This window comes from Bos taurus, chromosome 19 (genome assembly GCF_002263795.3).
Source record: "Bos taurus isolate L1 Dominette 01449 registration number 42190680 breed Hereford chromosome 19, ARS-UCD2.0, whole genome shotgun sequence".
Taxonomy (NCBI): domain Eukaryota; kingdom Metazoa; phylum Chordata; class Mammalia; order Artiodactyla; family Bovidae; genus Bos; species Bos taurus.
Window position 1 is genome coordinate 22,086,300 of NC_037346.1, and position 11,461 is coordinate 22,097,760.

An 11,461-nucleotide genomic window follows, 5' to 3' on the forward strand; every position below is an offset into this window, starting at 1 on the left:
GAGAAATCTGTAGAAAACTTATTTACTCTGTCCTTAAAGAGAAGTAAAGAAGCACCCTTGCCTCAGACCTCTTTATAAGGTAATAGAGTCAGTGGTTCAAAAATAAAAACAGTATAAAAAGGTACTTACTGAAAAGCCTTGTTCCTCCCCATCAATCCCATACCCCCTTTCTCCTCATTAAGCATACACGTATGTTCTTTCTCTCCCTTTCTCCCCAAATTTTAGCACACTGTGTACACCATACCTTACTTAAAAAAAAAAAAAAGTATGCTGCAGTTGTTGTATAGAGTCCTTATAATTTATTGAGTTTTATAATGATTTACGGAATGGTATGGCTATATACTACAGCACCTAAATTGACAACATATTTTGGAACAAGGTGTTCTATTATTATTTTTACTATTAATTCACATTTAATGTGAATCATGGTCCTAAAAGCATCAAAATGTGTTCATAGTATCTTGCAGAGAGAACAGCACCATTGTACAGCCTGGGTCTTGTCCAATTTATAGTTAAGAGGAATAGTCCTTTATAGTCACTGTGGTATCCTGAGTACACGTGATTCTTACGTAATGCGGCTAGTCTGTAGCAACTTTTTGAAAATATGTGAACACAAGTTCTTGAAGGAGATACCTGGCCAGATCTGGTTTCCTTTACCCTTTGAAGTCTTCTTTATGGTTGTTGCTTCTGTTGTTAAATAGTCCTCCATGAACTGGAGCTGGCCTGATATCATGAGCTAGGAAAATAGTTTGAGGAGAGTATTGGGAAATTCCATGCCACAGCTGACTTTCTTCTCTGGAATGTCTTTAATAATACCATTTAGCACTCCTGTCTAAGGGCACCATTGTGCATTGATGACTCCATGAAAACACTAAGAAGAGACGCTGAGCTTAGGTGCCTTAGTCCCAGCACAGGTCAAGGGATGTGTTGTGCTTCCCAAACAAATCCCACTTACATATGTATACACACTGTCCCACAAACATCCCCAAGCAGAAACCAAGGCTAGCTAAGGGACTGGGCCCAAGAAAAATTTGGTTGCATGGTCTTAAATGTGTCTTTCAGAGTCTGGGATTTTGAAACCATCTATTCCAGTGTTTCTCAACTGCTGTGTTGTGATGCATCAATTCATCAATTGCAAAGTGTGACTTCCCTCAAAACATTAACTTCACCAGGCCTGTGTTCAGTAGGGGCTTTTGGTAGTGGGACTTGACTTCAGCTTTTTGGAAGACCAGGCCCCACCCCCACCCCCAACCCTATCAGTTCAGTTTAGTCGCTCAGTCGTGTCTGACTCTTTGCAACCCCATGAATTGCAGCATGCCAGGCCTCCCTGTCCATCACCAACTCCCAGAGTTCACTCAAACTCATGTCCATCGAGTCGGTGATGCCATCCAGCCATCTCATCCTCTGTCGTCCCCTTCTCCTCCTGCCTCCAATCCCTCCCAGCATCAGGGTCTTTTCCAATGAGTCAACTCTTCGAATGAAGTGGCCAAAGTACTGGAGTTTCAGCTTTAGCATCATTCCTTCCAAAGAACACCCAGGACTGATCTCCTTGCAGTCCAAGGGACTCTCAGGAGTCTTTTCCAACACCACAGTTCAAAAGCATCAATTCTTCAGCGCTCAACTTTCATAGTCCAACTCTCACATCCATACATGACCATTGGAAAAACCATAGCCTTGACTAGACGGACCTTTGTTGACAAAGTAATGTCTGCTTTTGAATATGCTATATAGGTTGGCCATAACTTTCCTTCCAAGGAGTAAGCATCTTTTAATTTCATGGCTGCAATCACCATCTGCCGTGATTTTGGAGCCCCAAAAAATAAAGTGTGACACTGTTTCCACTGTTTCCCCATCTATTTCCCATGAAGTGATGGGACCATATGCCATGATCTTAGTTTTCTGAATGTTGAGCTTTAAGCCAACTTTTTCACTCTCCTCTTTAACTTTCATCAAGAGGCTTTGGGTTAATAGTGAATCAACAGTCCCTGGAGAGACAAGGGGCCTCAGACTCCTTTCCCTCCTTCTCCCCCTCCCCTTCCCAGAGGCTGAACTTCAGGAGATCCGTCTCACTGACCTCAAGCCAGAGCGTGATTCTGCCCCAGCTCCTCTGCTTCTGCTGAATATCTACATATGCTCTGGGGAAAAGGAAGGCTGGGAATTCAATCCTACAGAAAGCCAGTTTCGACAGAACTTTCGCCTCAAGGAGAGAGCCTTTTCATACATTTTGGATACCACCCCCTCCCTCCCCCCCAGGACTCTCACTTTTTATCACAGACACCATTCATCAGTTGTGCAACAACAGTCACTATCGTGCAGTTAAAGTGATTTATTGAGGTCTCGGCCTCGGTGGTTGGTACAGCCTGAGGACATTTTGGCCCTCAAAAGGTCTTTAAAGTGCCTCCTTCCCTACTAGAGCCGCCCTGCTACTCTCCTCCCTAACCAGCTTCATTTTTCTTTAGTTCTTCCACTTTGGCAATGTAGATCCTCATGGCATCCATCTTGGACATCCCTTTATTTTCATTCCATGCCTCCCACTTGGCCTTGGCTTTCAGGTCGGTGGCAGGTGGGGCCGGGATGTTGCAGTCGCCCTGGGTGGCCTGTTTGTAATAGCTGTACACCAACAATTTCTCCTGATCGCTCACCGGCCCCTTCAATTGCTTAATGGCAGCGCAGGCCATCTCAAACTCCACTTGGCACATGGGGGTGCTGAGGCTGGGCCCTTCTGCCCTTTCTAGGTGGTGTCCGGCACTAAAAGCTGGAGGATGGAGAGTTAGAAACATTCGAGGCTGGTGATTAAGGCCGGGAAGGAGGGAAAGGGAGACAAGACAATGTGAGGGAAGGACAGAGGATATGCGTGGGTTTTCTTACAGTACAGATTACAAACAGGGGCCTCTTGAATTAGATCTCCCACACAGGCGTTCTGGCTCGCACCGTGCATTTTCTGCGAAGAAGGACAATCACTAACATTTCAAAGGTGTTTGTGATGCCAGAAAATAATGGAGCAACTGCTGCTGTCAGAAGAAAGAATGCTGTGGTCCCATGCGTGGGACAGGAGCCCCGCTGCGGGGGAGGAAGGCTCTCAGGAAGTGGTGTGTCCATGCAGGTTAGTGGGCAGCCTGGGGAGGGGTATTTAGTGAGAGTGAACAGTGGCGGGGGTCGGATTACAGGATGTTGGAGAATGCGAGGCCAAGGACAGAGCTAACGGGAAGGACCAACTGGAACCCAGGAAACGGGGGTTGCACTGACTCCTGGCTGCGCGAGGCGGGGACTGGGGGTGGGCGGTCCTTTGGGGGCGGGGCCCGGGGAGAGGGAGGGGCGGAGCACGGGTACCTGCCTGTTCTTTGGTGGGAGGACTCCGGCCGGTAGGGGGCGCTGTGGGCCTGGCGGTCCTGACGCCGCCGGCGGTTAGGCGGGACAGCGCTTGCGCGCGGGGCGGCGGAGGCCGGGTCTGTACCGCCAGAAGCCCGAGCTGAGACTGCGGGCTGGGGCCGAGGCACGGCCTATTGTCCCGCCCCCCGGGGCCGCCCATTGTGCCGTGACGCTTACGTCGCCCTCTCAGCGCGGAGAGGGAGGGGCGGCCCGCGCCGCCGCCGGAGTCGCCGCCATGGACCTAGGTGGGTGTTCAGCTTCCCAGGCCCGGACCCACGTGGGCCGCGTCCCACAATCGGTGACCAGGCAGTACTGAGCGGGCCTGGGATCAGGGAGGCCTCCGGACCGGGGAGGGAGTTGGGAAGGCGAGGATGCCCTGGAGACCGGGGATCGGGAGGCCGGGCTCTAGCCCACCACTCCTCCGCCCGCCACTGGCCAGCTCCAGGCCCCTTTCCTCGTGAAGGGCCCAGCGGATAAGAAGTTTGCGTTCCCGAGAGTTGTCAGGTTCGGGCACGTGCTTTGGAAAAGGCCGGGCTCCGGGAGCGCCTGGGAGAATCCGCTTGGATCCATGACAGTCTCATTCATTGAACGTCTGCTGAGTTCTTGAGCAAGTATCTGACTCTCTTGAGGTGCTCGTGGATGGAAGGAGATAATACCATATCCGTTTCACAGAGTTTGGGCAACTTTTCACTGAGGTCACGTGTGTACAGGGTCGAGCCTGGTGCCTTTGCGCAAGAGTAGCGTTCTTCAGACCAGCAGTTGTGGGCGCCGGTTGCAGCAGCCGAGGTGGCACGTGCCTCTTGAATACTCAGAGGCCAGGTCTCGGAGAAGGGAGTGGGGAGCTGGTATAAATATGCAGCTGCTTGCCCAGGGCCAGCCCCCTCCCGCCAGACGTGCTCTTAAGGGCCTGAGACCTGGAGGCTGTCCTGGAAGAGCTGGGGTGAGGCTTCCTAAGGTGTGCCAGTATTAGGAGGCTGTAGAGGAATGTTCTGGACCCTGCCCCCAGCCAGCTGCTCCATGGTGGGAGGGTAGAGTTGGAAGAGTGTGGAGCCTGCAACTGCGGTGATCTCTCTCCCAGCCCCACTGCTTTGCAGTTCTGACGTCCTGAGCAAATTGCTTCTGAGTCTTAACGTTCCCATATCTGAAACAGGAATGGTCCTCAAAAGGTTGATGTGACCATCAAAAGAGATCTTATATGCATACCAACCAGCACAGTGCCTGGTACAGAGTAAGCACTAATCAACATAAGGAGTGGGCACTCACAAGCACCAGTTAACCATAAGTGATAAAACACTTGGGATTTGCCCAGCTATTAACTGCTTCTGGGACTTATTCCTTCAGGTAACACAGACGTCCCTGGAAGGTGAGTTTCCAGTTCCAAACATCTCAACTGAGCGGATAGTGCAATAAAATTGAATTTAGAGTCAAAAGGGAGCCTATTTGGGGACCCTGGCAGAGCAGCCTGAGCCAGAAAGAAGGCCCAGAACCCCCAGGGATACTCCTCGGCAACCAGCTCTTCCTGGGAGTCTGCCTCCACCACTGCACAGCCAGGAGGAATGCTCTCAGGAACAGTGGATTGCAGCAGAAAACAGTGGATTTATGCTCGTAATGGAAAAGGCAGGATAGAACCCTGGCCCATGAAGATGGAGAAGCTGTGTCCTTGGGGGCACGAGGGACTGGCCCTGAGAAAGAGGGGAGAAGTCAGGAATATTAAAGAGTGAGCAGTGTTTGTACAGTGATTTAGTTTCTGTAAAGGAAACACACCTTCGAGAGCTCTGTGTCATGTTTCTGAGCTGGAGGAAGGCAAAGAATAGGGGCAAGATTCTAGTTCTGCCAACGGTGGAAAGGTTTGGGGGAACCCGAGTTCATCAAGCACCTAATCGGGGTTTTTTCCTTTTTTGGTTGCACCCAGTCTTAGTTGTGACATGGGAGATCTTTTAGCCGGGGCATGTGGGATCTAGTTGCCTGACCAGGACTGAACCCTGCCTGGCCCTCTGCATTGGGAGCCTGGAGTTGTAACCACTGGACCACCAGGGAAGTCTCAGGCTCTTTGTCCTGACTCTTATTGTTGTTCAGTTGCTCAGTCATGTGAGACTCATTGTAGCTATATCTTATCTAACCCTTAGCAGCCCTGAGAGATGGGTTTGGGAGTCAACAATGGGCACAGACCCAATGCCAAGGGCTTGACTAGTATATACTGTTAATATTTGACCCTCACAGTCATAATGTGCAGTCTGTATTATGCCCACTTATGCAGAAGGGAAGCTCAAAGAAGTAATCTGTCCAGGATGATACTGCTTCTGAATGGCTGAGCTAGGATTTAATATATGTCTGTCTAAACATCCCCTTCCTTGCTAAGTCTATGTCAATTCGTGGCTCACTGAAGGAAGGACTCTTCTGAATCAAGTGCAGTCTTTTTTATCTATTTTCCTCTTGGTTTCTACAAAAGAAACCAGGACCCTTGGCGGCTTATTCTCTTTGATGGAAAAAATGTAGGAATTGAACTGTTTCCTTAAAAGGCAGACCATTTGAAATCCATTTGCAAGACAAGATGTTTAGAGAAAAGTAGGGAGGCAGGACTTGTCTGAGTGCTGCTGTACCCGCAGCCCTGGCCCAGGCCCCTCCTAGTCTATGTTGTTACTTAGAAGCTCAGTGTTGTGTCCTGCAGTACGTACTTGGTGGCTGCTGTAGTTTGGTCCTGTCCTTGTGTTTTCTTTCTCTCTCTCAGCACTTCCTCTCCAAAGCCTCTGCTGGTCCATCGTTTGCTGGATGGCCTCACCTCCAGGCAGATTCCTTGAGTCTCATTTCAAGGCTGACTTTCCAGCCCTCTGTTTCCATTCAGTCAGTTCAGTCGCTCAGTCGTGTCCGACTCTTTGCGACCCCATGAATCGCAGCACGCCAGGCCTTCCTGTCCATCACCAACTCCCAGAGTTCACTCAAACTCATGTCCATTGAGTTGGTGATGCCATCCAGCCATCTCATCCTCTGTCGTCCCCTTCTCCTCCTGCCCCCAATCCCTCCCAGCATCAGAGTCTTTTCCAATGAGTCAACTCTTCACATGAGGTGGCCAAAGTATTGGAGTCTCAGCTTCAACATCAGTCCTTCTAATGAACACTCAGGACTGATATTTAGAATGGACTGGTTGGATCTCCTTGCAGTCCAAGGGACTCTCGAGTCTTCTCCAACACCACAGTTCAAAAGCATCAATTCTTCGGCACTCAGCTTTCTTCACAGTCCAACTCTCACATCCGTACATGACCACAGGAAAAACCATAGCCTTGACTAGACGGACCGGAGGACATCTCTAATGTTCTGCCTTCAAACTCCAAATGACTAAAACTGATCAGTGTTCCCTCCCAGCCCATTTCTTGTGTTCCCTGTGTCCAGTGGTGCCTGTTGTCTTCCCAGTTGCAGGCTAGAGAGCTTTGTTGTTATTTAATCACCAACTCATGTCCAACTCTTGTGACACCCCCTGGACTGTAAGCCTGCCAGGCTTCTCTGCCCATGGGATTTCCCAGCAAGAATACTGGAATGGGCTGCCATTTCCTTCTCCAGGGAATCTTCCTGACTGAGGGACTGAACCCAAGTCTCCTGCATTAACGGGCAGATTCTTTACCACTGAGCCACCAGGGAAGCTTCTAGAGAGCTGGGAGTCCTTTTGGATTCCTCAAGTAAATCCTTTGACTCCAGCTCTGCAGCGGCTCCTGGAGCCACCCCTTTTTCCCTGCTCCCACCAATCTCACTCAGAACCCTTATCATCTGTACCCCTAATCATGACAGCCCTAATCATGACAACCAACTGCTGTCTCTCTCTCTAACCTCTGCTTACTCTTCTGGAAATGTTTTCACCACGTTCTATCCTGTTGGACTTCTGTCTTCACAGGACCTTTGAATATCTGTGAGGAAATGACTATCTTGCACGGGGGCTTCTTGCTGGCTGAGCAGCTGTTCCGCCCCAAAGCGCTGGCCGAACTGACCAAGTCTGACTGGGTGCACGTTGGGCGGCCCATTGTGGAGGCTCTGAGGGAGATCTCCTCCACCACAGCCTGCTCCCAGCCCTTCGCCTGGAAGAAGAAAGCGCTGATCATCATCTGGGCCAAGGTGCTACAGCCCTACCCCATCACCCCTTCCGACATGGAAACCCGCTGGCAGGAAGATGTGTTCTTCTCTGTGGGCAACATGATCCCCACCATCAATCACACAGTCCTCTTTGAGCTGCTCAAGTCGCTGGAGGCCTCTGGACTCTTTATCCAGCTCCTGATGGCCCTGCCCACCACTGTCTGCCGTGCGGAACTAGAGCACTTTTTGGAGCACATGACCATCGACACCTCTTCCAAGGACGTGGCCTTCTTCCTCGACGTCTGGTGGGAAATGATGAAGCACAAGGGCAATCAGCAGGATCCCCTGCTCTCCCAGTTCCGGACAATGGCCCACAAGTACCTGTCCTCCTCCGATGACTTCTCCCACCCGCCGAAGAGGTTCAAGTCCGATCCAGATGTGTGTCCAACCATGCCCCTGCTGGCCATGCTGCTCACGGGGCTGAAACAAATCCAGGACAGGATCCTATGCCCCGGGATGAAGTGCTGCGCCTTAGCCAACTTGGCTGACATGCTGACCGTGTTTGCGCTGATGGAGGAGGACCCCCAGGAAGTGTCTGCGACCGTGTACCTGGACAAGCTGGCCACGGTGATCTCCGTGTGGAACTCGGACACCCAGAACCCGTATCACCAGCAGGCGCTGGCAGAGAAGGTGAAGGAGGCGGAGCGGGACATCAGCCTGACCTCCCTGGCCAGGCTGCCGAGCGAGACCATCTTCGTGGGCTTTGAGTTCCTGCGCAGCCTGCTGCAGGAGTGGGGGGAGGAGCTGCAGGCCTTGCTCAGCAGCAGCCAGGGGACCAGCTACGACAGCTTCCGGCTCTGCGACAGCCTGACCTCCTTCAGCCAGAATCTGAAGCTCTACCTGGACACCACCAGCCTGGCCAAGGAGGAGAGGCAGGTGGTCTCCGAGCTGGCAGAGTGCGTGGGGGACTTCCTGAGGAAGACGAACAGGGTGGTGAGGAGCAAGGGCGGTGAGCAGGACATCACCGCCTCCATCGCCATGGCCATCATCGAGCAGAAGATGGACCGCCACATGGAAATGTGCTACATTTTTGCCTCCGAGAGGAAGTGGGCCTTCTCGGACGAGTGGCTGTCCTGCCTGCTCAACAACCGAGCTCTCTTCCGAGAGCCGGGCCTGGTGTTAAAGCTGCTGGAGACGGTGATGGAAGTCAGCACGATAGACAGGGCTGTCTCCGAACCTCAGATCAAACAGGTGTTCGACTTGATCCTGGAGTGTTACACACACCTCTCTCTGCCAGATAAAAATAAAGTCCTCTCGGGGGTCCTGCTCTCCTGGGGGCGCAAGGGCCTCTCTGAGAAATTGTTAGCTCACTTGGAGGGCTTTCAGGAGGACCTCAACACGACTTTCAACCAGCTCACACAGAGCACCTCTGAACAGGGCTTGGCTAAGGCTGTTGCTTCCGTGGCCCGCCTGGTCATCCTGCACCCAGAGATCACGGTGAAGAAGTTGTGCAGCATGGCTGTGGTCAACCTCGGCACCCACAAGTTCCTGGCTCAGATTCTCACTGCCTTCCCCGCTCTCCGGTTCATGGAAGAGCAGGGGCCAGACCGCTCTACCACATTCGTGGTGTCCTGCCTCAAAGAAACGGTCTGGACCAAGCTCTCGACACCCCGGGAGGAGAAGCAGTTTCTGGAGCTCTTGAGCTGCCTGGTGAGTCCTACAAAGCCCCAAGGGATTCCAGTCGCTGCTCTGCTCGAGCCGGATGAGGTACTAAAGGAGTTCGTCCTGCCTTTCTTGATGCTGGAGGTCAAAGAGGTGGACCTCAGTCTGAGGATCTTCGTCCAGACTCTGGAAGGGAGCACAAACCTGGAAGAATACTGGCTGCAGTCCTGCTCTCCGTTCCCGCTCATCTTCAGCCTGTGCCAGCTCCTTGATGGCTTCAGCAAATACTGGCAGCTCCCCAAGGAGAAGCGCTGTCTCCCCCTGGACGGGAAGGACCTGGCCATCCACATCCTGGAGCTCCTCTGTGAGGTGGTCTCAGCTAACACCGACACCTTCTCCCCAGACACCTGGGTCAAGTCGCTGTCCTGGCTCCACCGGAAGCTGGAGCAGCTAGACTGGACTGTGGGCCTGAGACTGAAGAGCTTCTTTGAGGGCCACTTCAAGTGCGAGGTGCCAGCCACGCTCTTTGAGATCTGTAAGCTTTCTGAGGACGAGTGGACCTCCCAGGCCCACCCCGGGTATGGGCCTGGCACAGGCCTCCTGGCCTGGATGGAGTGCTCCTCCATCTCCAGCAGCGTCTCCGAGCAGATGCTCGCACTCCTGGTGGTGGACGTGGGCAACCCTGAGGAGGTCAGGTTGTTCAGCAAGGGCTTCCTGGTGGCCCTGGTACAGGTCATGCCATGGTGCAGCCCCCAGGAATGGCAGTGCCTTCACCAGCTGACCCGGAGACTGTTGGAGAAGCAACTCCTGCACGTCCCCTACAGCCTGGAGTATATACAGTTCGTTCCTCTGCTCAACCTGAAGCCCTTTGCCCAGGAGCTCCAGCTCTCTGTCCTCTTGCTTAGAGTTTTTCAGTTTCTCTGCAGCCAGAGCTGCCGTAACTGGCTCCCTGTGGAGGGCTGGAGCCATGTGGTCAAGCTCCTCTGCAACAGTCTGACCAATCTCCTGGACTCTGTTCGGTTGATACAGTCGGTTGGCCCTTGGGCTCAAGGACAAGAGCAGGACCTGACCCAGGAAACCCTCTTTTTCTATACCCAGGTCTTCTGTCATGTTCTGCACATCATGGCCATGGTCCACCAGGAGGTCTGTGAACCTCTCTATGTCTTGGCCTTGGAGATCCTCACCTGCTACGAAACCCTGAGCAAGACCAACCCTTCCGTCAGCTCCTTGCTCCAGAAAGTAAACGAGCAGCGCTTCTTAAAGTCCATCGCCGAGAACATCAGCCCTGAGGAGCGGCGCCAAACCCTCCTGCAGAAGATCAGCAACTTCTGACCTCCATGGGTCAGAAAACAGCCGGGCCTCTGCTTGGCGGGCTGGATGGGGACTGGGGCAGAGAAGCAGAAACTTTCCAGTCATGTGGAATTGTACACAAGCCCCAAAATAAGACAATAACAGTGTAAAGAAAATAGTTTCTTAGGTATTTGTAACATACAGGTTGTAATAAAATTCTTTTTGAGTTTCACCTTGCCTGTTTTGAGTCTTTCTCCTCAGTGGTCTTGGCTCCTCAATACACTCTGAAACTGGGCTCAGCTTGACCTGATCTCTTAGCTAGGGGGAACATGTTCATCGTTGGCTTCTCCCAAGAAATAAGTCTAAAGGTGAAACACTCAGGTAGACAGATTATAAGGCACATGCGTTCTTTTGCACTGAAACTCTTAAGAGACTCTTGTGGTGTCTTGGAAAGGGCAGGACCTAGGAAAAGGACTCTTTTTCTGCTACCACTTAGCCAACTGATTTGTGTGCCCACAAGGCCTGCAGCCACTGTAAAAGGAGGAGGTTGGGCCAAGAACATTAGATGTTGGGGGGTAGGTCAGTGACCTGAGAAAAATGGGTGTCCTGAGTTAAGAACTTCTGCCCCCCATGTTAACTCCATCTATTCACTGGGTCCCTAAGGGGCTGTACTGAAACTGGTAAACACAGCAGAGAAGTTTAAAGGATGGGTGCACTTATCTTCTGCCTAGGATGGGTTGTCATGGTTTTGAAAAATGTGGGAGTGGAAGATGGTGTGTGTGGAGGCATGAAAAGGCAAATTTAAGGCTGTCCAGGATGTATTACAGAACTCGGAGGACTGGTGAGGTGTTTAATTGGGAGGCAAGGAAGGACAGATCCATACTCCCCATCATAGTGAGGCAGTTTTCGGGTTCAGGTTAGTGGGCTGGCTCTGTCTGTGGCCTACAATCGGGTTTCCACCCTCCTGACTCCTAGTTGGGATTCACCTAGAAGAGAAGAAAGGGCCTGAAGTTACGTGACCACGGGGCATGAAGTCGAGAACCCTTGGCACCATGAATTACAGAAACACTTTAGAGTGAGA

The 11,461-nt window shown here is 52.0% G+C and overlaps 2 protein-coding genes across 6 annotated transcripts; one reads left to right on the plus strand and one right to left on the minus strand.

Annotated features, from left to right (window-relative positions):
• Positions 1–2,303: 2,303 nt before the first annotated feature.
• On the minus strand, positions 2,304–3,621 carry DBIL5 (endozepine-like peptide 2). 4 transcript variants are annotated; one of them, NM_178322.3, is made up of 2 exons: positions 3,335–3,502; positions 2,304–2,755 (listed from the first exon to the last, which is right to left on the minus strand). In NM_178322.3, exon 2 carries the CDS (start codon positions 2,697–2,699, stop codon positions 2,436–2,438), a length of 264 nt encoding a protein of 87 aa, NP_847892.1. In that variant the 5' UTR covers positions 2,700–2,755; positions 3,335–3,502; the 3' UTR covers positions 2,304–2,435. The 4 variants fall into 4 exon arrangements, with proteins under 4 accessions (NP_847892.1, XP_024835432.1, XP_059733744.1 ...); XM_024979664.2 differs by having other exon boundaries at positions 2,312–2,755; positions 3,331–3,621; XM_059877761.1 differs by having other exon boundaries at positions 2,312–2,786; positions 3,331–3,387.
• On the plus strand, positions 3,569–10,612 carry GEMIN4 (gem nuclear organelle associated protein 4). Of its 2 annotated transcripts, none has more exons than XM_059878309.1 (2): positions 3,569–4,732; positions 7,253–10,612. In XM_059878309.1, the coding sequence occupies exon 2, from the start codon at positions 7,276–7,278 to the stop codon at positions 10,420–10,422; it is 3,147 nt and encodes a 1,048-aa protein (XP_059734292.1). In that variant the 5' UTR covers positions 3,569–4,732; positions 7,253–7,275; the 3' UTR covers positions 10,423–10,612. The 2 variants fall into 2 exon arrangements, with proteins under 2 accessions (XP_059734292.1, XP_002695725.1); XM_002695679.6 differs by having other exon boundaries at positions 3,569–3,614.
• The last annotated feature ends 849 nt before the right edge of the window (positions 10,613–11,461 follow it).

Excerpts from the sequence above, each read along its gene's own strand:
- DBIL5 (XM_024979664.2), bottom strand. The coding sequence starts at position 3,529 with ATGGGCGGCCCCGGGGGGCGGGACAATAGGCCGTGCCTCGGCCCCAGC. Across the intron at positions 2,756-3,330 it reads TCCCACCAAAGAACAGGCAG|CTTTTAGTGCCGGACACCAC; the intron begins GTACCCGTGCTC and ends TCCATCCTCCAG.